Raw genomic sequence first — 23,403 nt, forward strand, 5'->3', positions numbered from 1 at the left:
CAATTACACAAAATCGTTGAAGCCGCTGGGTAAAGGGCCGATCGCCTTTGTGTATGTAGCGAAGCAAATCGCATGGAATCCACAATTCCCCTTGTCCGACAATTGGTACAGCATACTTGTCGATGTAGATTTCAAAAAATTCCAAGATAGGCTGAAAAGATTGGCTGTTTAGGTGAATAGTTGCGTTCACATCAGGGAATTGGGTGAAGAAATTGTGGAGATCGTCACGATCTTGCCACTCGGTTGTTTGTAAAAACGCTTGGAAGCGTTGTAACGCCGTGGCTTCGGGAGGGGTGGAGGAGGATTCCGTAATGCTAGCTCCTAAGGTAGGAATGTAAAGAGTGCTAGAGCTCAAATGAGAGTGTGAACAAGCTATGTAGGTGAATTGTGAAAATGGTAGGGTTTAGGAGGCTTTATACAGTGTATCCCCCCCCCTCCAAAAAAAAAAAACAATAATTAAAATATTAAACAATTTTTATAAAGTAACACAAATAACAAGAAGTTATAGAAAACTCTCAAATTAAATTATAATCATTTAACTCTAAAAACACATCACTACAACTTTAAGATAATGTGCATTGCCAAAATTTGATACAACCATCTGCTTGAACTTACAATTGTGATATTATAAGAAATTTAAGTACAAAACATAACTACTCTAATGATAAAATCAGATTCTCTTCCGTCATCCACGCCTTTTCAATTTGAATCATGCTCTCCATGCGGCTACCAATCTAGCAAAAAAAAAAAGAAATAGCATACCCACCTTAGAACAGGGAATAATCTAAAGAACATAAAGATAACATAATTAAAAGAGAAAAATCATTCACCTTACATCGTCCGATGCAAAATTTTGTATCTTTTCCATGCTCTAAACCCATGATCACTAAGTGCTCCCACACATTGGCCAATGTCCAATGCTTGTTCACTTGGACGGTCTCAATGGCACCACTCGACAATTTGATTGAAATATCAAATACCTCAATTGTAGCATCGATGGATTGCAATGAAATCCATTCACCAAGATTGCACATCCATCTTTCATAGAAGTACTGCACGTAAAGGGTGGAGCGCACCTTGATGAAACGGATAGCAATGCCGAAACTTCCAACCTGACACCGAAAGCGATCTCCGTTGTGAAGTCCTTCAAGATACCCCCACTTCTCGCCAAGGATGGTTTTCAATGTATCGTAATGTAGATCTTTGCAAACATACATAGTATTTGTATGATGGAAAGGCAAAGATCCGAATATGCTAGGGAATACATGAGTAAGACAACACCATCCAAGCCCAACGGAACGCGAGGCTTTTCCAAATTTTAATGATGCTCTCACATCGGCTACAATCTTGGCTTTCAAAGACATTACAGTGAATGCATCTGGCTTTGGCCACTCCATGCTACGCAAGGTTGTAGCCTCCAAAGGTTGTAGCTCTCCGTAGCCTTCCTCATATGTAGGTACAATGTACTTGTGGGTGTAGAAGAACACCCTTTGTCGTACAAGGTTTGATGAAGTTTTGTTGGAGAAAAGCATATCCCCAAGACTTGCATGCATGGCCGTAAATGTGCGTGAAAGGCACGAGAGCGGTTGCTCCTCCACAAGGTTAGAAGGGAAAACATCTACATAGAAACAAAACAGTCCGTGAGATGTAAAAAGTACAATTTTTTGTTACCACCAAAACCATTGAAGTGAAAGGGACATATAATTACAAGGAAAATCCCTTGGGTTGGTGATCCCTTGTAGATGCTGATGGGGGCTTTTCACAAGCCAAGCTCCCATACCCCTCTTCTCTCGTCCCCACCCCATGAAAACCCCCTCTTAGGGAGGGAGTGATAAAAGGCATCGGAAAAAGTAAGAAAAAAATAAAGTATGATTATGTAAATATATAAGAAACGTAAAATAGGCCACCTCATGCCTGCGGGGTAGCCCATCCCTACCTTGCCTTCTTTTTCTTCACTGTTGCCTCGCCGTGTGTCCCTTTTCCTCTCCTCCACTCAAAAGGTCAACCCCCTCTCTCTTCCCCTTGTCCTTTCTCCTTTCTCTCTCCCCTCAAGCTACCCCACCTCTCACCAATAATGCATTATAACTCACCAATAATGCACCCTAACTCACATGCAGCTTACCCTATCTTCCAAAATAGTATACCCCACTCCCTCTTTCTCTCTCCTATCATATCCTATGACCCAAATAGCCTCCTCTCTCTATAAAGGGCGCCATATCTCTTGTCTTGTAGCTAAATAACCTTCCCCACACTCACACACACTCAGTTTCACTGAAAACGGTGCCCACACACCCATCCCCACCCAATGGTTACCTGATTTTTCTTGTGTTCACACACATCTGCACACAGATTCACCTCTGAACACACTCCCCTCTCTCCCCTCTTGTACTTACTTTATTCTCCATGTCACCTCTCACTTTTTTTCATCAACCCATCTCTTTCTCTTAGTCTCTCTCTCATGAGACTGCTGTTCTGGCACATATACACACAGCCAGACAAGTGGGGCCCACAGTCACATGGCCTATTTAGATAATGATTTCTTCATTTCTAAATTCTAGAATTCCTCCCCTCTCCTCCCCTATATAAAGAGGGGTCACCATCACACTGAATACACACACAACATCACTAAAGAACACACTATGCACTGTGTGTGCCTAGTGCACACACACACACCCACACCATCACCGCAATCACCATGCTTGTCTTGAGCATGACCTCTACACCCTTGGCTATAGAAGATGAAGGGCAACTAAATGAAGGATGATGGCCATAACCCTCGTGCGAGTCTTCGCCATCAACTCCCACCTATCCGCCATGTGCTCTACCACTCTGTCCCTTCTCATTCCCCTACCCTATGCTCCCCATTTCATCGCCTTATTCTCTAAATAAAGCTTGAGGTTTTGTGAGTATTTTTTCTTGCAATGTTTTGCCCATGTGAGGTGTGCGGAATCGCCACCTAGTCTTGTGTTTGGAGTGAGCTTGTGTATGTGTGAAGGGTGTGCAGATTCACCATCCTTTTGTGGTGCCTAAGTACTAAGCCGCTATATCCCCTCTCTCACTCTCTCTCTCTCTCTCTCTCTCTCTCTCTCTCACTCACTCACTCACTTGATCTCATTCCCTTTCCTCTTCATCATTACTCCCAAGCATCCATCTCTCTTGGATGAAAAATTTGTTATGGTGGTGTGTTGTTTGCGTCCTAGCCGCTGAAGCTAGGTGGTGCCCCTGTTTGCTTTACCATGACAGGCTCGAGGCGCACCATTCGGTCCCCGGTGTTTTAGAGGCCGTCGGGGTTTGGGGTTCGCTTTGCTCCCGTCAATGCATGTGTCCAAACATGAAGACATGTTGAACGATTGCCACCGTACCCTTGTCTCTTACTTGCTTAAAGCCTATTAGTCTTCCCTTCCAATGGAGATCAATGTTTGCTCTTTCACGAACACGATGGGGACCGATTGCGGAAGGTTGCATGTAGACCCGCGCACCTTCTTGAAAAACCTGAGGTTCCCATTCTTCGAGTTGTGGAGAACCATACTTTCAATGATGGGTTTGGGGCGTCTATTTTGACCATTGTTTGCCATGGATGCTTAAGTGGGAGCTTGAAATTGCAATGGAGAGCTTGGGCAAGGAGGAGGGAGACAGAGTTTAGAGAGAGAGTGAGAGCTTAAAGTTGCAATGGAGAGCTTGAGGAAGGAGGAGGGAGACAGAGTTTAGAGAGAGAGAGTGGGAGCTTAAAGTTGCAATGGAGAGCTTGAGGAAGGAGGAGGGAGACAGAGTTTAGAGAGAGAGTGGGAGCTTAAAGTTGCAATGGAGAGCTTGAGGAAGGAGGAGGGAGACAGAGTTTAGAGAGAGAGTGGGAGCTTAAAGTTGCAATGGAGAGCTTGAAGAAGGAGGAAGGTGTAAGAGTTTAGAGAGAGAGTGAGAGCTTTGTATTATGGAAAGGGGCTATGGAGGAAGGGAGTCTTGGGAAAAAGGTTCTAGAGTGAGAAAATGACTTTTTGATCATAGGGTAGGTTTGGGGAGAGTTTTGGATGGAATATTTTGGAAAAAAAAATTGAAAAATTTAAAATTTTGGGGTTTTTGCAAAAACGTATCTGTGGACCCACCACTCCCCTCCCCCCCCCCCCCCCCCCCCTTTTTCCCCCTCCCTCTTTTACCCATCCACCTCCCTCTAGGATACAAAGCAATAAATGAGTGGACAACCCTATTATTCTCTCTACTTTCTTAGGGTCTAAACTTATATACATTGCTCTCTTCCTATTGGCTAGAGCCTAATTAACCTTAATCCTATATGGCCCAAGGAGAGTCCACATATTTCCTAATGCCGGCCCTATAACTTCATCATTCAGATTATGGTTTCCTTAGCCAACACTTTTTCCCCCCTAACATATGTGAGGGCACAGCCGTTGGTGGATTCCTCTTCCAAGTGAAGAAGTTTCTAAAACGTTTTAGTGCGCGGGAATGGATAGTTACCTGACTAATCAGGTCCATCCGTCCATGATTGACAACCTTAGTCAATCCCCACTTACCACCCCGCACTCACACAAGATTCATTTATCCTATTATCACATTGTTTTAACATTTAAACTAATGGTTTCTTTTAATGTTCCATCACAATAATTCCTTAAAGACAGCATTGAAAGCATTCTTTTAGAAAATAAACATTTTTAAACTTAAGACAGGGTACTGTCAATCAAAACATTGTCCATAATAACCATGACCAATACTCTTCTTGTCTCAAGACCACCTAAGGGTGAAAAATGGCACCCATTTCTTATTCAAATCCGGAGTGGATAACCCCCACCCAAGGTTCCGGGTGCCCATACACCAAACCAGTTGCCCATACAACAGGGCGGCTCCCCTAGGATAAAAAAACGGTATCCTAACTTATGTAGAAACATCAAGACATGACACAGAGTAGAAACTCATCGTTCATGGAGGTAACCGACTTATCTGTGGCTAGAAAGCCAATCATTATCATCAATTTATACTAAGGAGTCGGAGGTGTCTTGGGACAAGCTGTCTTAAGGATGATCAATCATATCTTTCCTATTTCAACCAGTTTTAACCCAAACAATTCTTTCCTACATTATAAACAAATGCACATTGGAAGTTACCTTCCGTTTTCAGCCAGTTTATCCTTCCTAAACTTTACATATGCAATGCTAACTTAAAAATGAACTTTAAAAGATTTTAAGTGAACAAAATAGAAATCCACCTGGGACTGCTCGGCCATCTGCTATTGGGCTGGAGCCTGTGGGCTGCTGGAGCCTGCAAACTTTCCTCAGTCGGCCTATGGCTAGGCCCAGCCTCATGGTCATTAGTGGCTTTGTTTCGCTTGTGGCTAACATCCTCTTCCTCAGTAAGAGGATTTCCCCTGGTTTTCTTTGGAGCCATCTCGGCAGCCTTATAAAAAGACTTAATCCATTAGAAGTTTAATTGAATAATTTTATTTTTTCTTGTTTACCCAAAAATAAGGATTTTTGGAGTAAGTAGATATCTTTAATAGTCAATTTGATGAAATATTCCTCCGGTAACTTATTTATGCTATAAGTAATTTCTCATAATTACCATTTAATTTGGGAGGTCCTTTAACTAGGTTTCTCCTTAGTCTATCTTTCATTTAAACCTTAGTAAATTGTAAATTTCTATCGGATAACGGATTACTCTTCCTAATTGTAATTCAACATGTTCAATCTTTAGTAATTTTCATCAGTTTGATTTATAACCTTTCCCTCCTATACTTAGGGTCTAAATTAGGTAAAATTTTACTGATAGTAATTTATTATACAATAAATTTATGCTGAGGTAATTTTCTCACCCTTTGATAGTGATTTTGGACCTCAGGTATTTATTTGGTAATTAGATAAATTCATTTACTAATTTTCTTTATCTACTTTATACGCAAAATCGATTACTTTTATTGAAGATAAATATCTAAACTATTTATCTGAGGTTGGGGTATTTATCATGGATTCCCCAAGGTGTATTATGCCTCTAATATTTATACCCAATGTTTTTGGATTAATTTACTATATTTTCCCTTTTGTTTTTCCCTAAAAATAATGTAATTTTACTGGGATAATTAGATAAATAAATTATCTGAGCTTCACATAATTATCACAGGTTTCGTAGCATATAATTAACCTCTGATAAATAACTCAATTCAATTTGAATCCATTTGCTAATTTCCCCTATTTAATTTGTCTTAAAAATAGACTATTTATGCTAAAGTAATTAGATAAAATAGTTTTCTAATCTTCTCCTAATTATCACACTTTCCCTAACTTGTAATTAACCTCTAAAAAATAACTCAATTCCATTTGAATCCATTTGCAAATTTTTTCTATTTAATTTTTCCTAAAAATAGAATATTTTTACTAAAGTAATTAGATAAATTAATTATCTAAGCTTATCCTAATTATTACAAGTTTCCTAACATGTAACTAACCTCTGATAAATAACTCAATTCAATTTGAATCTATTTGCTAATTTTCTCTATTTAATTTGTCCTAAAAATAGAGTATTTCTGCTAAAGTAATAGATAAATTAATTATCTGAGCTAGTCCTAATTATGAAGGATTTTCTAACATGTAATTAACTTCTTATAAGTAGCTCAATTCAATTTGAATCTATTTGCTAGTTTCCCTTATTTAATTTGTCCTAAAAATAGAGTATTTCTGCTAAAGTAATTAAATAATATAATTATCTAAGCTTCTCCTAATTATCACGGGTTCCCTAATATGTAATTAATCTTTGATAAATAACTCAATTCAATTTGAATCCATTTCCTAATTTCCCCTATTTAATTTGTCCTAAAAATAGATTATTTTTGCTAAAGTAATTAGATAAATTGATTACCTGAGCTTGAACTAATTATCATAGGTTTCTTAACATGTAATTAACCTCTGATAAATAACTCAATTCAATTTGAATCCAATTGCTAATTTCCCCTATTTAATTTGTCCTAAAAAAAGAGTATTTCTTCTAAAGTAATTAGATAAATTAAATATCTGAGCTTGTCCTAATTATCATAGGTTGCCTAAGACATAAGTAACCACTACTAAATAACTCAAAGCATTTGAAATCAATTTACTAATTTCCTCTATTTAATTTGTCTTAAAAATAGAGTATTTCTGCTAAAGTAATTAGGTAAATTAATTATCTAAGATTATCCGAATTATCATGGGTTTTTGAATATATAATTAACCACTAGTAAATAACTCAAAGCATTTGAAATTAATTTACTAATTCTCCCTATTTAATTTGTCTTAAAAACAGAGTATTTGTGCTAAAGTAATTAGGTAAAATAATTATCTGAGCTTCTCCTAATTATCACGAGTTCCCTGATATATAGTTAACCATTGATAAATAGCTCAAATCATTTTGAATCAATTTGATTATTTTTCCCTTTCAGCTTTGCTAAAAAATAGTATAATTTTGCCTAATTAATTAGTAAAATTACTCAAAAAATTATAGGATACTTTTTCTAGCTTAATGACTGTCTAATGCAGCTTAATAATTACCTCAACTTAATCTAAGCTTAATTAATATATTTCCCATTAATTCATGGTTAATTTGACTAATTTCAGCCCTAATATGATAGGATAATTAATTAGCTTAACATTACCAAGCTTAATTACAACAATCAGCAGAGAATAATTAATTAAGAGAGGGTTGATGAGTACACATAGGCCTAATCTTTGATTTATTAACAAAATAGATTAATCTAGCCTTGCTAATTAAGAAGGATTAGGCTAATTACCGTTTAGGTTAATTGACTAGAGCTTAATCTCTAGTGATTTCTTCTTAGCATTCTCTCTAGATGAGAGAGAGAGAGTGTCAAGGCTCCGAGTCTGTCAATTTGTGAAGCAAGGGGTCCTATTTATAGTTTTCTGGCACTCACAATCTCTTCACAGGATGGAAAAAGAAGTTGCTTGCAGCTCAAGCAGCCCTACAGCTCCAGATGGCGCCCCTTGCTGCTAAATGAGTTCCTGGCAGGTCAGTGATGACCCTCCCATTACCTACCAACTTTTAAAATGTCAATTCTGCTATATTTTGACCTATTTTTGCTTAATTGGTAAATATCTTGTAAATATCTGGGAGGCCTTTAATAAAGTCTATGCTTGAATGATTACTGCAACCCTTCAAATTTTCTTAATAATTTAATTTACTTGGAATCTTCCGAAAGGACTAGCGGGGTCAGTTTTTGTCCGAATTTAAATCTGAAAATTTCTAGCCCGGGGTTTGCTGTGCTTAAGATTCCAAAAATACCAATATTTGCCATGGTCGGACAATTCTACATTTTTTTTTCAATAATCATATCAGTTGATTAAGCTTTATACAACCTTTAAGGTTTCAGAAACTAGAAACCTTACAAAAAGAAAGCAATTTTTATGTGAGGGAAAGATAGTAGTTGGATCAAAACCAACAAGGACTGTGTATGGATGTGAAAAATGTAAAACGTTTTTATGTATGGAGCCATGTTTTTTATACGTACCATGCAATGGTAGGCTATGATTGAGTTGGTATACATGCATGGCAAGTTGTGATATCCTACAATCACCCTATGAAATTTTGAAGCTCTATGGCAAGTTTATGAGGTGTGATCATGCTTGAGTGGAAATGGTGACGTGATAGCATGAGATTTATGGCAAGTTTATGAAGTGGTTTTTCTGAAATGTTTGTTGAAAACCCAAGTTTTTATCTACGTGGATATTGTTGTATCTTTGTATGCTATTCTTGCAAGACTTTTTATTTAGTGCAATTTTATATAGTGGTGAGGCTACACTTCTGGTTGAAAATCTCAAGTTTTTTGTCTATTTGGTAGCGTATACTTCTATTATATTGGTTTCAAGAATGTTTGTTTGCCGACATGTTAGTTTTGCAATGTGTGCATTGTGCATGTATTTCCCACGTATCTAGAGTTTCTGTTTTGCTGAATAGAGACAACAAGATTGAATTATTTGGTTGTCAAGATGATTTTCAAGTGGATGAAAGCAATCATGTGTCACTTATTTGGTTGTAAGGGTAGGCCGATAATATTGTAAATCTCATCATGGTTATAGCTTCAAAATTTTGTTATGGTAGTAGTTACATTGTCAATATGTACTCACACATCTCCACAATTTTCAGGCAAAATTAAAGTGGAGTGCGGTTGCTTTTGCACTCTTTCCTTTGAATAGAGAAGGATGATTTTGGGTGCTATGGTACATGCAGCACCAATTGCCACCCCCCTTCGCTCAAAAAAAAAATGCAAGTTTCTGCATCGGTATAATCGCCTATATAGGCATCAATATAACCCTCGGTATAGATGTCGAAAAGTGTGTCAATATTTGACAACTCCTCATGACCATAATCAAGAGTTGTGAGTACTTCTTATTTTTTCCACATAAAGTGTGGTGTAAACTTTGAGTTAAAGTAAGGACGTCTAGAAACACATACATATGTTATGAGTATTTGATTTTTGTACAAAACCCTGAAACAACACTTTTATGTCATCATGCTAGGTTACCAAACTAGTGTTAATAATATATAATTGACACGAGGTTGTAACCGGGTACTTTTTTGCATGTTAACCAAGAGTCTTTAAGGAATTTCCATTATATATACAAAATGAATTTTGAAGAGCTTGATGTGAGTCTACAAAGTTTCCTTAAGAGCTCCCAAAACTTTACAATTTTTTGTGCTACTCATTTTAACTTCAACCTTAGGCTTTGAAACAAATTTGAAAACTAGATCAAATGAAAAAATGAACTATTAATTTCTTCAATATCTTCAGATTCATAATTTCAATCACATTATAAGTCAAATGATATGCTTCATAGTGGTAGATATCTAGGTCCCACCAACCAAGTTACAATTCTATCTCTTATGTGGAACTCTGATAATATAGAAGAGTACCAAATTGGGTAGTTTATAGAGGCTTGGCTACTATACAAAGACCTTTGTTACTATGAAGGACCATTGCCATATAACAAAAAGTGGTAATGTCTATTTGCTTTTGACTCATATAGAACTCCATGCACAAGAGTATCCATATGGGTACTTTGAAAATGCTTTGGTGATAAACAAGAATGCTTTGGTACTATACAAGGAGTAGATTTGGTACTGCACAACTCGGGGGGTGCACTATGCAATCATGTTAATGTATAACGTGAGTTCGAAAGGAGGGGTTTTAAAATGGAAAAAAAAAGGCAATTCAACAGAGATACATTAAAATAAGGGGTTTTGATATTCAATTTTGAAAAAAAAAATCATAAAATAAGGGGTCATTTTATTTTTAGACATGTTAAAAGAGGGGGGTTTTTAATGCCCCACGAATGCAAGTTATATAGGGGCCTACTAAAAGGTGAACCCCTCGAGCTGCACAAAGACTTTGGTACTACACAATTAGGCTTTGGTAAAATAGAGGGAGACTTTGGTACTCTATAGATAGTCTTTGGTGCCTCTAGGGAATAAAATGGTACCATACAAAAGCTTTGGTACTCTACAAATATTCTTTGCAATTACTAGTATACAATTAAACACCAAATTTGGTATTGCACAAGGGCTTTGGTTCTATGTAGTATAGCTTTAGAACTACATAGGAATGAATTATTACCGATTATAACCTTTGTAAGGTATTGTACACACCCACTTCCATATAGAAGACAACCAATTTAAAATTGCCTTGAAAAAATTAGCCTTAAGGATTACCAAAAAAATTACAATTACTAAGAGTTGTTGGTACATGAGAGTCATCGACTAGATGCATAGGATGTTTGACGACACTTTTTCTTCCAATTATCTTCTTGCATATGTCCTTCTTGTTAAGTGAAACTCTTGTCTTTGATGTCCAAAATGCATACACCAAATCTCTTGTTTCATTGGTGACAACGGTTCCTCAAGGCAATTATCTCCCAAAAGTACTCATTCTCATCTTTATTCTCCAGCCTTGAACTTGCAGTAGCTATATTATTTGATGGATAACCAGGACACTAGCAATTTTAGATTGGTTAGCTGAGGTCAAACATGTACTATTGTTCAAGATCATTGTCAAAGAGATTCTCATAACAAAAAGCTCACTTGCTGAGTGTAAGAGAATCAAAGTGTTGTGCACAACCGATAGAACGATGTCTTTGACACTACTAAAATCATAGAGAAAATCTTGATTAGTGGGACATTCCTGAATGGAAGTGATAATGGAATGTCTTTGTATGTGTTCATCCATTCTCAGACCACCTTCCAGCTTGTCCAAAGAGAGCAATTGTGGATGACACGAGCAGTCATCTCATGCACTAGTGTCCATTGACATGGAGAAAGTGCGCGGGCGCGCGCGCGCGCGCGCGAGAGAGAGAGAGAGAGAGAGAGAGAGAGAGAGAGAGAGAGAGAGAGAGAGAGAGAGAGAGAGAGAGAGAGAGAGAGAGAGAGAGAGAGCTATGGAGCTTGTTAGACCTTACTACTTGCTGGCTGTGGTTATCTTTGGCCATGAAGAGAGAGAGAGAGAGAGAGAGATATCATGTTATGCTTAGCTCTATTGGGGATGCTTATCACCAAGGTAATCTTGTTATCTCTCTAACTATTCTAATTGTGGTCACTTCAACTTCTAGAACAATCTATAAAATTGGGGTCACCTATTCATCAAAGAGAGAGAGAGAGAGAGAGAGAGAGATTTTCATCAAAGAACCAAACCGTAACCCCCCTAGTCCCACCCTCATCCCCCACCTCTTCTTAGGAGTGGCATGTTTCAAAAGTTAGAAACGTCTTTAAAGCCAAAGAAATACATGGCCCCTCCCCAATTCCAATTAAAAGGTCCTTTATTTTTACACACATGAACCACCAAGCCTATGTTGTCTCAACAACAATCCTTTTTGTACCACCAAACCATGCTTTCAACCACATACTAAATGATTTCATAGCAAGCAAGATATCTTATTTGTTAGCATACTTTGCGTGATAGTAAATTGGATGCACCTTTGTCTAGTCGTACTCATTCAGTTTCTCGCCATGCATCTTATGCATCATATTGTTATGCTTTGAATGTGTCTAGCTTATGTGATGTTGAGAAACCTCTGTCTTTTGATGAAACACATAATTCTAAGAATTGGACGGCTGCCATGCAATCAAAATATGATGCACTTATAGAAAATGACCCATGGAATTTATGTGATTCGCCTCCTAGCAAAAAGGCCATTAGTATGAAGTGGGTTTACAAGTTGAAACACAAGCCCGATTGTGTGAATGATTTCTATATGGTTCAACTTGTTACAAAGGGTTATGCACAACAAAAAAGGCATACATTATGAATAGACTTTTGCTCCCACTTGTCGTATGACTACTGTGCATTTTGTATGTGCATTGACAGCTCATTTTGGTTGGGATGTACATCAATTAGACATTGTTACTGTTTTCTTGAATGGTGACATATTTGAGGAAGTTTATGTAATGTAGCTTCATGGTTTTGTCAAGAAAGGACAAGAGGATAAAGTGTGCAAAAGGTAAAAAGCCTTTGTATGGGTTGAAGCAATCTCCGCGTGCTTGGTATGAGAAGGCTGACAGTCATTTTGGTCAAATGAGGCTTTCGTAATAGCCCAACAGAAAGCACATTGTATGTAAAGCGTGAGGATTATGTATTTCTCATTGTGGTTCTATATGTGGATGATTTGTTGATCATTGGACCAAATGAGACACATATTGTTGAATTTAAGACTAATTCAAATGCCACTTTCAAGATGCATCGGCCATTTTGGCATACCTCTAGCCTGATCATTCTCATGCCTTTCCTCATCAATTACATCATGTATATTTGCATCAGTAATAGGCTGATCTATAACATTTTTAGAAACCCCCAGAGGATGTACGTTTGCCTCATTGAAATTACATTCAAACTTCCACCAACAAAGTGTCATAAATGTCTTGTGAGATTAATTATTGTCTCTAGTACATGACATCAATGACTAAACAAAATCTTCCACAAACACAACATCCTGTGATACCAAGATATGTTTTGTTTGTGGATGATACACCTTGTAATCTTTGCTTTCAGCACTATAACCAACAAATATACATTTGACAGCCTTATCATCCAATTTTTTCCGCTGCATTTATGGTACCAAAGCATATGCCAAACAACGAAAAACATGCATGTGCTCAATAGAAGGATTTCTATTATGCCATGCTTCATATGGAGTCATAGACTGCAAAGCTTTCACAGGACACCTATTAAGTACATAGTTGCACACATGATGGCCTCAAGTCAAAATAAATGTGGCAAAGCTTGACTTTTGACCATACATCGTGCCATTTCCGTAAGTGATCTGATTTTCCTCTCAGTAACACCATTTTGTTGAGGCATATGCGGCACTATACATTGGTGTTTTATCCCATGACTAGCTAGAAATGCATTAAATTGATGAGACATATACTCCCCCCCTCGATCGGAATGGAGGGTGCCCATATTACATTTTGCGACATTTCAGCCATAGCCAAAAATTGTTTGAAGCATATAAACACTTTGGACTTTACTTTAAGAGGATACACCCCTACATTCCTGGAGTAATCATCAATGAAAGTCATCAATTAAAGGTAATTTCCTAAGGACAGAGTTTGCATGGGCCCACATGTAGCGGGAACATTGTGTCGTGCTCTCTATTGTGGGTGCTCCTCAGTGCAATGTGCATGATATCTCAGTCCAACAGAATGAAAACATTGTAGATGATGAACAATATAGCAAACAAGTAACTCAATAGAATAGCAGACTCAACAGTAGAACCTGAATAGCATGGGACTCGACTAACTCAGATGAACCACTAAAGACTTTGGTATGGCAGCACACTCTCTGCTCCAAGCCTAGAACTCACAGGTACAATGGGGGTGTCAAGGCTCAAGATGTGCAGGGAGGGTATTGTGTGTAATGAAGACCCGACTTGATGCTAGATTCAAGACTCATAAAACATCTAGAGCACTATATCATTGAAAGAAAATGTGAGAATATATACAACCCCAAAAGGAAAACCAGCATATAACATCAAATATCTCTTATTGTTTAGTTGCACCTATCCCCAAACTGTGCCAGAGAAGAACTGGCTACGGTGTCCTTGAAACCACCACTCCTACCATGTGTCAAGTCCACCAAGTGTGAACCCACGACCAACTATAATTGTCTTGTCTATCTGTGTAGAGTGACACTTTAGCCCATCTACAGGTTTCCCTCCACAAGACAACTCACCCTCTCGAAGAGTGGATGATTGAGAGAGCTGCAAAAAGGTCTACTACTATGTACATTGGAGGGTGAAGACATCTAGGAGGTACTACCTAGATGATGGTGGTGGAGGCGGGTAGAAAGGTGGTAAGGAGATGGAGGCCCGATGTATGGTGGAGGGTAGTCTCCATATGTATGAGGAGGGTACATTGGATAGGAAGAACCAACCCCATGAGCAACACATTGGGTAGGGTGATAAGGTGTAGTTGGTGGAAAGCTGGAAAAACCATTGTAAAAGGGAGCAAGGTGGGACGAGGTGGATTGGGAGAGTGAGGCCATGGAGGGTCCTTGAAACTACGAGGATGTCGACCATGGGTGCGAGACTCCATAGTAGGGGGTGGTTGTTTGACTCCTTGAGAATCCCCCAAATGAGCTTTTGAAGCATACACTTGTAGTGTCATAGCAAGAACATCAGTAGAACTTGGAGCTATAGTTGTCAAGGATGTAGCTATTTGTGAAACCGCTATAGAGTGATGTTGAGCGTAGGAGGACACATTGCACTGACGACAGGAGAAAGTTCCTGAACTGCGGCCATATGAGACATGCTCATTCTTGCACGGGGGGAGATTGCACCCATTTCTTGTGTCAAGTTTCTCTCCCTCCCTCCCCCCCCACCTCTCTCTCTCTCTCTCTCTCTCTCTCTCTCTCTCTCTCTCTCTCTCTCTCTCTCTCTCTCTCTCACTCACTCACTCTCGTGTGTGTGTGTGTGTGTGTGTGTGTGTGTGTGTGTGTGTGTGTGTGTGTGTGTGTGTGTGTGTGCATCTCGATCCCATGTTGCGATCCCAACCATTGGTGCTATCATCATGCAAGCTACAACTAGAGCTACACCACTTGGCCACTTAACAACTTTTTCTTGATTTGCTTTTCTTCAGTTTTTTCCAACCAAGAACACTTTCATTCATTAATCATAGAAAATCACACCATATTTTTTTATGCTACTTTTCTCTGACTCATCTTCTCTCTTGTACAACTGCAAGAGAGTATGATACACATATACACTCACCATATACTTGCTAAGCAATCTTTTGATTGTTCTCTTGCCAACGTCATCTCTCACTTACCATTCACACAAGCTACGCCCAAAATCCATCTCGCCCTATCTATCACCAGTACACGAGAGCTTTAATATGCCGTATCCACAACCAGCCGCACAATCAACTATCGACCCTTGCACCAACAATGCCCAACCAAACTCCAATGCTTTTACATCAACAACGTCGCATCCGCCATCCAATACAAGGAGCTCCGTGATGCCTAGTGGTGGGTGTAGGTCTACGAATTGTTTTACACCATCCAAAGGCATGGTAAGAAAATCGTTGAATTTATTTGTCACAAATGATCTATTCCAGACTGTGATCTTCAACAAACCAGTGTAATCATCAACATGTCCCCTTGCAATGGACTCCAACATCAATCATTCCTCTAATTGGGACGAGGATTCAACCTCCCGACAATTGTGACTCTTGAGCATCAGGTATATTTACTCTAGCAAGAGCTAGACAAAGTAAATTGGTGCTTGGTAGAAATCAACCACAAAAGAGCTCGTGATGAAGACCTCAAAGATGAACAAATGGTGAAAATTTTGAAGGCCATGTTGAAAGCTCAACAATCTCACAAAGACACAAAGATAAGTCATAAATCTTTCACATCTTTCAAGTTCAATGGCCAAAAAATTGATAGAAATGTGCTATCGTGGCTAACTCAATTTTGATAGGAAATAGGATGTAGCTAAATAGATATTAGAGTACTTGACTTAATGGAGAGAGATAAATTTTCACACACGAGAGATTAGAGAGAGAGAGAGAGAGAGAGAGAGAGAGAGAGAGAGAGAGAGAGAGAGAGAGAGAGAGAGAGAGAGAGAGAGAGAGAGAGAGAGAGAGAGCACGATATACGTGATTCACCCAATGTGGGATACATCCACGAGAAAGCAGCCACTCAATGGATTTAGTACTTCAAACAAGAAGTAGGTTACAAAGGGATAAATCCTTAATAGAGCTCTCACCTTGCTTCACTCTCACCACCTCACACCCACCTTGTTGCATCAACTTCACAATGCATCACAATACTCCAGAATGCATTTTTGTGTGTAGAAGAGACCTCCTTTTATAGGCCCAAAGGGATGCCCTCTCTCATGAGAGGAAACTGTGTGTAGCCGCCCTTATATAGACAAGTCCAAGTTGGACTCTCCAATGCGCCATGAATTTTTGGTTTTTCAATGAGTGATTTTTCTCTGTGCATGATGGCTTCTCCTCATAACAGAGCTTTATAAATATGCGTTTTTAAAACAAAAAACTACAAGGGGTAAATCAGACTCCATACTTAACAAATTTGATGATTACTTTGCTAGAAAATCTTTCACCAAAAAAGATAAAATTAAGTGTGCTTCTAATCATCTCTCTGGTCAATCTTCACTCTAGTGCAGCGTACTTTGCAAAATAGCAAAAAGATTGTCAACCTAGGAAGACTTCCAATGGCGAGTAAAAGATTCTCTTTTTCACCCTCAATTTAGTATTGATGCTCATTGTTCTTGGGACAAGTTTTCATGGATACAAGAAGATAATGTTTCCCATCACATTGATCATTTCTAAGAGCATCTCCTACTCCTTCGTATGGTCTATAAGGTGTGAGCTATGTCTTAGAGTACTAGAGTATGAGTCACGGAGACAAAAGGTGAAATTGACCCACATGCAATGTTGCAAGGTTGTAGAGCTACTTAATGCTCATTTCATGAATGAATAAACCAAGTCTATTTTGCATTACATCCCTCTTGTTTATAGTGATCTTGTGATGGCTTAGCAAATACTCAAGATCGTGTTTATGAGTCCAAGTTAATTGAACTTGGAACCTAATTTTCTTGAGTGATAGTCTAGCCAACACACACTCACTTGTGTGCATGATGTTTCTATCTCATCTACTCTAGCTAGCAGGATCCCATTCCCATCAAGTGGTATCAAAGCTATGGTGTGCTAGATAGGATTATTGTTATGCATTTGTGTATTAGTAATTGGCATTCTTCTATTAGCATTCCTTAATCTCTATTACATTAGTTGAATATTCCCAATTAACACTAGGGCACGAGCATGATCCACTACCCTTTGGTGATTATGTGAGAAGGAATAGTATTTAGCATTCTGTGTGTGCATGATTTTAGTGTACAATTGCGTTCATTTCAACCTACTTCCTATTAGAATAATCAACCTTCATCATCAATATCACCTTGTGAAATTTATGTGTGGATGAATTCATTGTCGAGAGCAATCCATAGAGTATCTACTTGCTTTAATCGGATGTCACATGCGCAATTAGTTAGCCGATTAATCTCACATGATTAGTGCTCTTTCAACTTATGAAATCTTTTGAAGGCTTGTACTAGCTAAAGAAACTCTGTGTGTGTGTGTCTCTCTTGCATAGACAAACAAGGGTAGAGATTAAGTGTGTGTGTGTGTGGTGAGCATTTAGTGCTCGTTTGCTTGAAAAGTGAAAAAAATCACCAAATAATGCTATGTGAACCTCCTATTTAAAGATTTTAACCCATATTTAAGGGGGGCCACCCTTAAAAATGAAAGGCCATCCACACCCTCCAATGGATCTGAATCTCTATCAATTGAAGCCCATAAGGGCGATCAGGCTCGACCAAGCCTAAGCCACCCACTTTGGCATGGTCAGTCACAACCTATTCACAGCCTAATCACCATTTGGCTCTTAGTTGGCCTACCAAAATATCACAGATGTGTGAGGCTTCATCATCACGAGATTGCTTCTACTAACATTGAATGAACCTGCAGCCCTGCGTCAATTCAGTGCCCGCCGCACTTGGTTTCCATCTACAAGTGTAGCTAGCAAAACCGCAATCACCACGGGTGCTACAAGTCATGGCCTCATCACCACCAACGACCTACTGGCTCCCCTCACTTTACCATGCAATCAGCTTTAGCCCAGCACCACCTGCCCAATTTTCTCGCGAGTAGAACCTCGCAAACAGCTGTCATCATCACCTTAAGGGTTCCCTGCACAAGATGCATGTTCATTGCATGCCCCACCGCATGCACTTCGTCACAACATCGTCCCTACACTGGCCTCAATTTAATCCCGCTCAAGCATGTGCACTCATCCTTTGCCTGACCTATTGCAAAGTTTCCATTATTTGTTTTGAATTGTAATATCCTTTCATTTGGAGCCCACTACTGAAACATTGTTTCCCACGATAAGCTTGATTTTAAATCTCCAAGTAATTTTGAAACACTCAAGTGCCGCACTAGGAGTTGTTCAAAAGATTCAAAGGGGACTTCCACAAGCTCTCAAAGGCTATCAAATCTTCAAAGGAGCATACAAGACTTTGAGATCCAAGCAAAAGGTCAAAGCTTCACACTCCAAGGCAAAACAAAGATCGAAAATTGTAAAGAGGGGCTTCAATCTGGTGAAGAGGCGCTTCACAAATTAAGCAAAGAACTGGGAATTCTCTCTCTCTCTCTCTCTCTCTCTCTCTCTCTCTCTCTCTCTCTCTCTCTCTCTCTCTCTCTCTCTCTCTCTCTCTCTCTCTCTCTCTCTCTCACACACACACACACACACACATTAAAATTTCAAAATCTTGCAGCCAAGCACAATAACTTGCCAAATAAATTTTTTAATCATCTCCTACGGGATATTTGTGCTCGTGTGAAGAGGTAGAAACTGGCTAGAAGAGTCTCCTAAGCTAAGACCCCTCTATTAGCACAATGGAAGAGAAGGGCCTTAGGAAATTTTGACGGGAAGGGCTTTCATACTTGGCAAACCAAATTGAAAGGCTTATTAATGAAAAAACAGTTGTGGGGAGTAGTCAAGCCAATGATTAGTGATCCGATATCTATTGATGGTGCACACATAATAACACAAGCTATGAGCACCCAAAATCAAGCCAAGGATGAGTAGGCATTAGGAATTATAATCACTGCACAACATGACAATTATGTACACTTTACTGATGATTGTGAAACCTCATCATCTGCATGGGAAGCACTAGAAAAAAACTTTGGAGCTAGGAAAAAGAAGAGCAAAGTAAGCTTGAATAAGAATCTATACAAGTACAAAATGGAACGTAACAAAGATATTGCAAGCTTGGTCGATCGCCTCAAAAGCATGATCACACAGCTAGCTTATGTAAATAGTGCAGTACCAAAGGAGGACAAAATTACAGTTCTTCTAGAAGCCTTACCACTTAGCTTTGACCAGATAATGACCATCATTGAGGAGAATGATCTAACACCAGCCTTCCAAGATCTAATCAACTCTTTAATGTCAGAGGAGAAGGATCAAGGGAGGAATGCTACTTCAAGGGAAGGAGCTTTTGCAATTAGCTCTAGTAACAATACTTGTTTCAAGTGTGGCAAAGAAGGGCACATAGCAAAGGACTGTCTAGCATCAAAGACTTGCAACATTTGTGGGAAGAAGGGTACCTTCCTTCCAAGTGTTTCGAGAAGGACAAAGGAAGAACCAACAAAAATCCAATGCCCAAAGTCTATTTGGCAAAAGGATACAAAGATGAAGATGAAGAAGAAGGTGGTAGTAGCCTTCTAGTCTACCATGACATTCTCTAGCCTTTTTATTTTGGCTTTCCCCTTCACTTGTATTTTTTTAGAGATAGCTTGGACTAGCTTGGTCTCAATTTTATACATCTGTTTGAGGGGAGGTGTTGAGTGTCTCTTGGATTAGAGATAGTTTGTCTCCTAGATTGGGGATGTCTCTTGGATTGGAGATGTTCTTTTTTTTGCTCCTGGATTGGAGATGTTCTTTTTTTTTCTCCTAGATTGGAGTGTGCAAGAGATGTCAGTTTCTTTAGTTTCTTCCTAGTCCAAAGCTCAAGGGTTGAATTGTAAGGTGTGAGCTTTGTCCTAAAGTACTAGAGTATGAGTCAAGGAGAGGAAAGGTGAAATTATCCCACATGCAGTGTCGCAAGGTTGTAGATCTACTTAAAGCTCATTTCATGAATGAATAAACCAAGTCCATTTTGCATTACATCCCTCTTGTTTGTAGTGAGCTTGTGATGGCTTAGCAAATACTCAAGATTGTGTTTATGATTCCAAGTTAATTGATCTTGGAACCTAATTCATTTGAGTGATAATCTAGCCAGCACACATTCACTTGTGTGCATGATGTTTCTCTTTCATCCACCCTAGCTAGCAGGATCCCATTCCCATCAGGTTTCCCATCATGGTCTACCCAACTCTCTCAAACCAACCACACTCTATGAAGCTATCTCTCTTGTCCATGATGCCAAGAAAGAGATAATTTCCATTGTGCAAGAATTACACCATGCGTGCCCACAACAAGACAACCACTCAAATTTTCAACAATGCACTTGATGGAACAAACACAACCACAACCAACGTGATGATAATTTTGATAGGCTTACTCCTACCCCTATATAAATAACTATACACATAATCTTCCATCTCCTTTTCCTTGAAAAAACCAAAATAGTAATTCCCCATTGCACAATTCCACCTACTCAGAGTGCATCGCATAATGCAAACACACAACACACCCAAAATCTCCCTGCTAATAGAAATAGTGTGTGGTGTTTCAAGTGCCACCAATATGGCCATGCTAAAGTAGATTGCACCAATCAAGCCAATTTGGACCCCCAAACAACCTTGAAGAAGAATCAAAGGGCATGGATGACTACATAGGTGACTCAACAAACGCACAACCAAACCAAGAGCCAGGTAAGTGAATTTCAATTCATGCTTTGCTTTGTTAAAAAGGCAAAATTTGAAATTCCAATGACTCTTTTTTGCATGGTGATGGTAGTTCACACGATTTTATTTCTAAAAAATTGGTAAGAAAATTAATTTTAACCACCACACCATCTGCATATAAAGTGAAATGTTCTTTTCAGCATCACAAGGATTTCCTCACTTCATTCAACCATCTTACTTCAACCATCCGCCCCATTCTACCCATTGTAAATATATCATTAACCTTCTAGTGATTACTAACACTAACCACTAACATACTAACACCAAATAGCCATTGGCCTAACCATAAAAGACACCTCACCTCAAGACATGTACATAGTAACACTCTCTCTCTCTCTCTCTCTCTCACTCTCTCTCTCTCTCTCTCTCTCTCTCTCTCTCTCTCTCTCCTTCCTTAAAACTCTATGTTCACCTTATGTACCATCAATAATGCTCTCTTTTGAGCCCACATCCATGACTCAGGCAGACAAAGAAGGCACACAATGTTTTGATATTAAAAAAAAATCATAATCCTGATTTGTTAGCTTGTAAATTAGGATTTTCAATAATCTTAATGAGGGGTCTCCAACCTATAAATAGGCCCCTCTTCTTCTTGTAAAACAACCTCCAATATCTCACATAGCACCCCAACACTCTATGCGTGAGGAGAGACTTAGGTGTAGCAACCACTTTGTGAGCTTCACTTTTGGTGTGAGAGAAGCTTTCAAGCTACACATTGCAAGTGAGAGAGTGTGAGTTCCAAAAATCTCAAAACCACTATTGTATATGCTCCTTCATCATCAATAAATTGAGGTTTCGTGCATCAAAGGCACGATTCAACGTTCAAATATTCGTCCCTCCATTTGTGCAATACCGTTTGGTGAATTCAAGGTGACGTGTATTTTGAGTTTCTATCGGTTGATCTTGTTTTTAGAAAGTTGTTTAGTGTGTTTTCATTGCCAATTTTGTGTCCATTGTAAGAGGGTATTGTGGTGAGAGGTCTCCCACACCCTAAGACAGTGTGTGTGTTTTGGCAATGTTTAACAATCACTAAGCATTGAGTGAGTTTTGTACAATCTCTACAATATCATCATAACAAACCATCTCCATTTGCAAGTCACAAATAAGGTATTACGCAAGATCCATTCCTCTCTCTATTCCCTTTGCTCTAGCTCTCTCTAGTCCATTTTGTGTGTCTTGGTGTGAGGTTGCTTGTGTGTGTTTTGTGGTGTATCTTCTTGGTTGTGAAAAAATCTCTCTTACATCGTAGTTCGCATACCATAACTAGGTGGTGCCCCTATTTTGTTTGGGTTTGGCTGTGGTTTTGTTGTTTTGTTGTGCTTGTGGGTTCCCCAGCCCAATTGAGCAGCACGGGAGCCTTGAGGGGTGTTTAGAGGTCGCCTCTCTTGTTGCCTACCCCGGACCGCTTTAGGAGTTGGAAAGATTGTGCTAACTCGTGTAAACGGCAATTTTTTCACACTTGTTGATGCACTTTATGTACCTGGGATCAAGAAGAACCTTTTGTATGTATTTGGACTTGCGAGACTTGGTCATGTAGTCAAATTTGTGAATGGCAGATGTATAGTACATGATCTCAGTTTTGGTGATGAAATCGTTGTATCTGGCATTTTATGTCGTGGGTTATACAAGCTCACTTTTTATGACAAGTGTGGGCAAAATTTTTCCAATGTTGTTGTGGATTCAAAGGTTGTTTTAGATGAAAAGCTTCGGCATGCACGTTTTTGGCATCTGAATTTTTATAGTTTGTTGAATTTGCAAAAAATTGATATGGTTGCTTTTTTGCCACCTCTTGAAGCACCTATCAAACATGTTTGTGAAGGTTTTTATTTTGGGTAAGATGCAGTGTTCAAAGTTTTCAAAAGATGATTCAGTTAGGGCCACATGCAGGCTGCAACTTGTGCATAGTGATGTTTGTGGTGTAGCCAGGCTAAAGTGTCACTCTACGTGGAAAGACAAGACAGATTCAATTGGTCGTGGGTTCACACTTGGTGGACTTGACACATAGTAGGAGTGGTGGTTTAGAGGACACTATGGCCTGTTCTTCTCCACCATAGTTTGGAGATAGGACAGCAAGCTCTTGACCAAGCTCCTGTACATGTAGCCATGGAGGAGCTCACTGACATCCTGGCTAAGGTGAATATAAAGTTTTCGACCTTCAAAGGACTCTCCATAGAGGATGTAGATGACCATGCTAAGAGATTTCTCTCGCTCTGCAGGGCTCGTGGGCTCAACATAGAAGACACTTACCTAGTGCTCTTCCCTTTAACCTTGGATGGATTAGCTGATAAATGGTACAATTATTTTTCTCAGAACCATTTTATGACTTGGGCCGCACTATGAAGATACTCTGAAGATTTCAGACCAAGGGACTTCCAAGACAAGATTTTGGATGAATTGAAAAACCCCATGCTATAGCCGCATGAGACTTTTGCA

The 23,403-nt window shown here is 39.1% G+C and overlaps 1 protein-coding gene across 1 annotated transcript; it reads right to left on the bottom strand.

The window, feature by feature from the left end:
• Positions 1–767: 767 nt before the first annotated feature.
• Positions 768–15,647, bottom strand: LOC147434210 (uncharacterized). Its single transcript, XM_086489593.1, has 2 exons — positions 15,344–15,647; positions 768–1,618 (listed from the first exon to the last, which is right to left on the bottom strand). Exons 1-2 carry the CDS (start codon positions 15,645–15,647, stop codon positions 768–770), a joined length of 1,155 nt encoding a protein of 384 aa, XP_086345719.1.
• Between the last annotated feature and the right edge of the window lie 7,756 nt (positions 15,648–23,403).

Source organism: Adiantum capillus-veneris, chromosome 19 (genome assembly GCF_014529385.1).
Source record: "Adiantum capillus-veneris isolate H3 chromosome 19, ASM1452938v2, whole genome shotgun sequence".
Lineage (NCBI taxonomy): Eukaryota > Viridiplantae > Streptophyta > Polypodiopsida > Polypodiales > Pteridaceae > Adiantum > Adiantum capillus-veneris.

What these genes read in the sequence shown, in the direction of transcription:
- LOC147434210 (XM_086489593.1), bottom strand. Translation starts at nt 15,647, where the DNA reads ATGTTGGAGTCCATTGCAAGGGGACATGTTGATGATTACACTGGTTTG. An exon ending in ATTAAAGCTCTCGTGTACTG is followed by an intron (nt 1,619 to 15,343) that starts GTGATAGATAGG and finishes GTTTCTATGTAG; the next exon opens with ATGTTTTCCCTTCTAACCTT.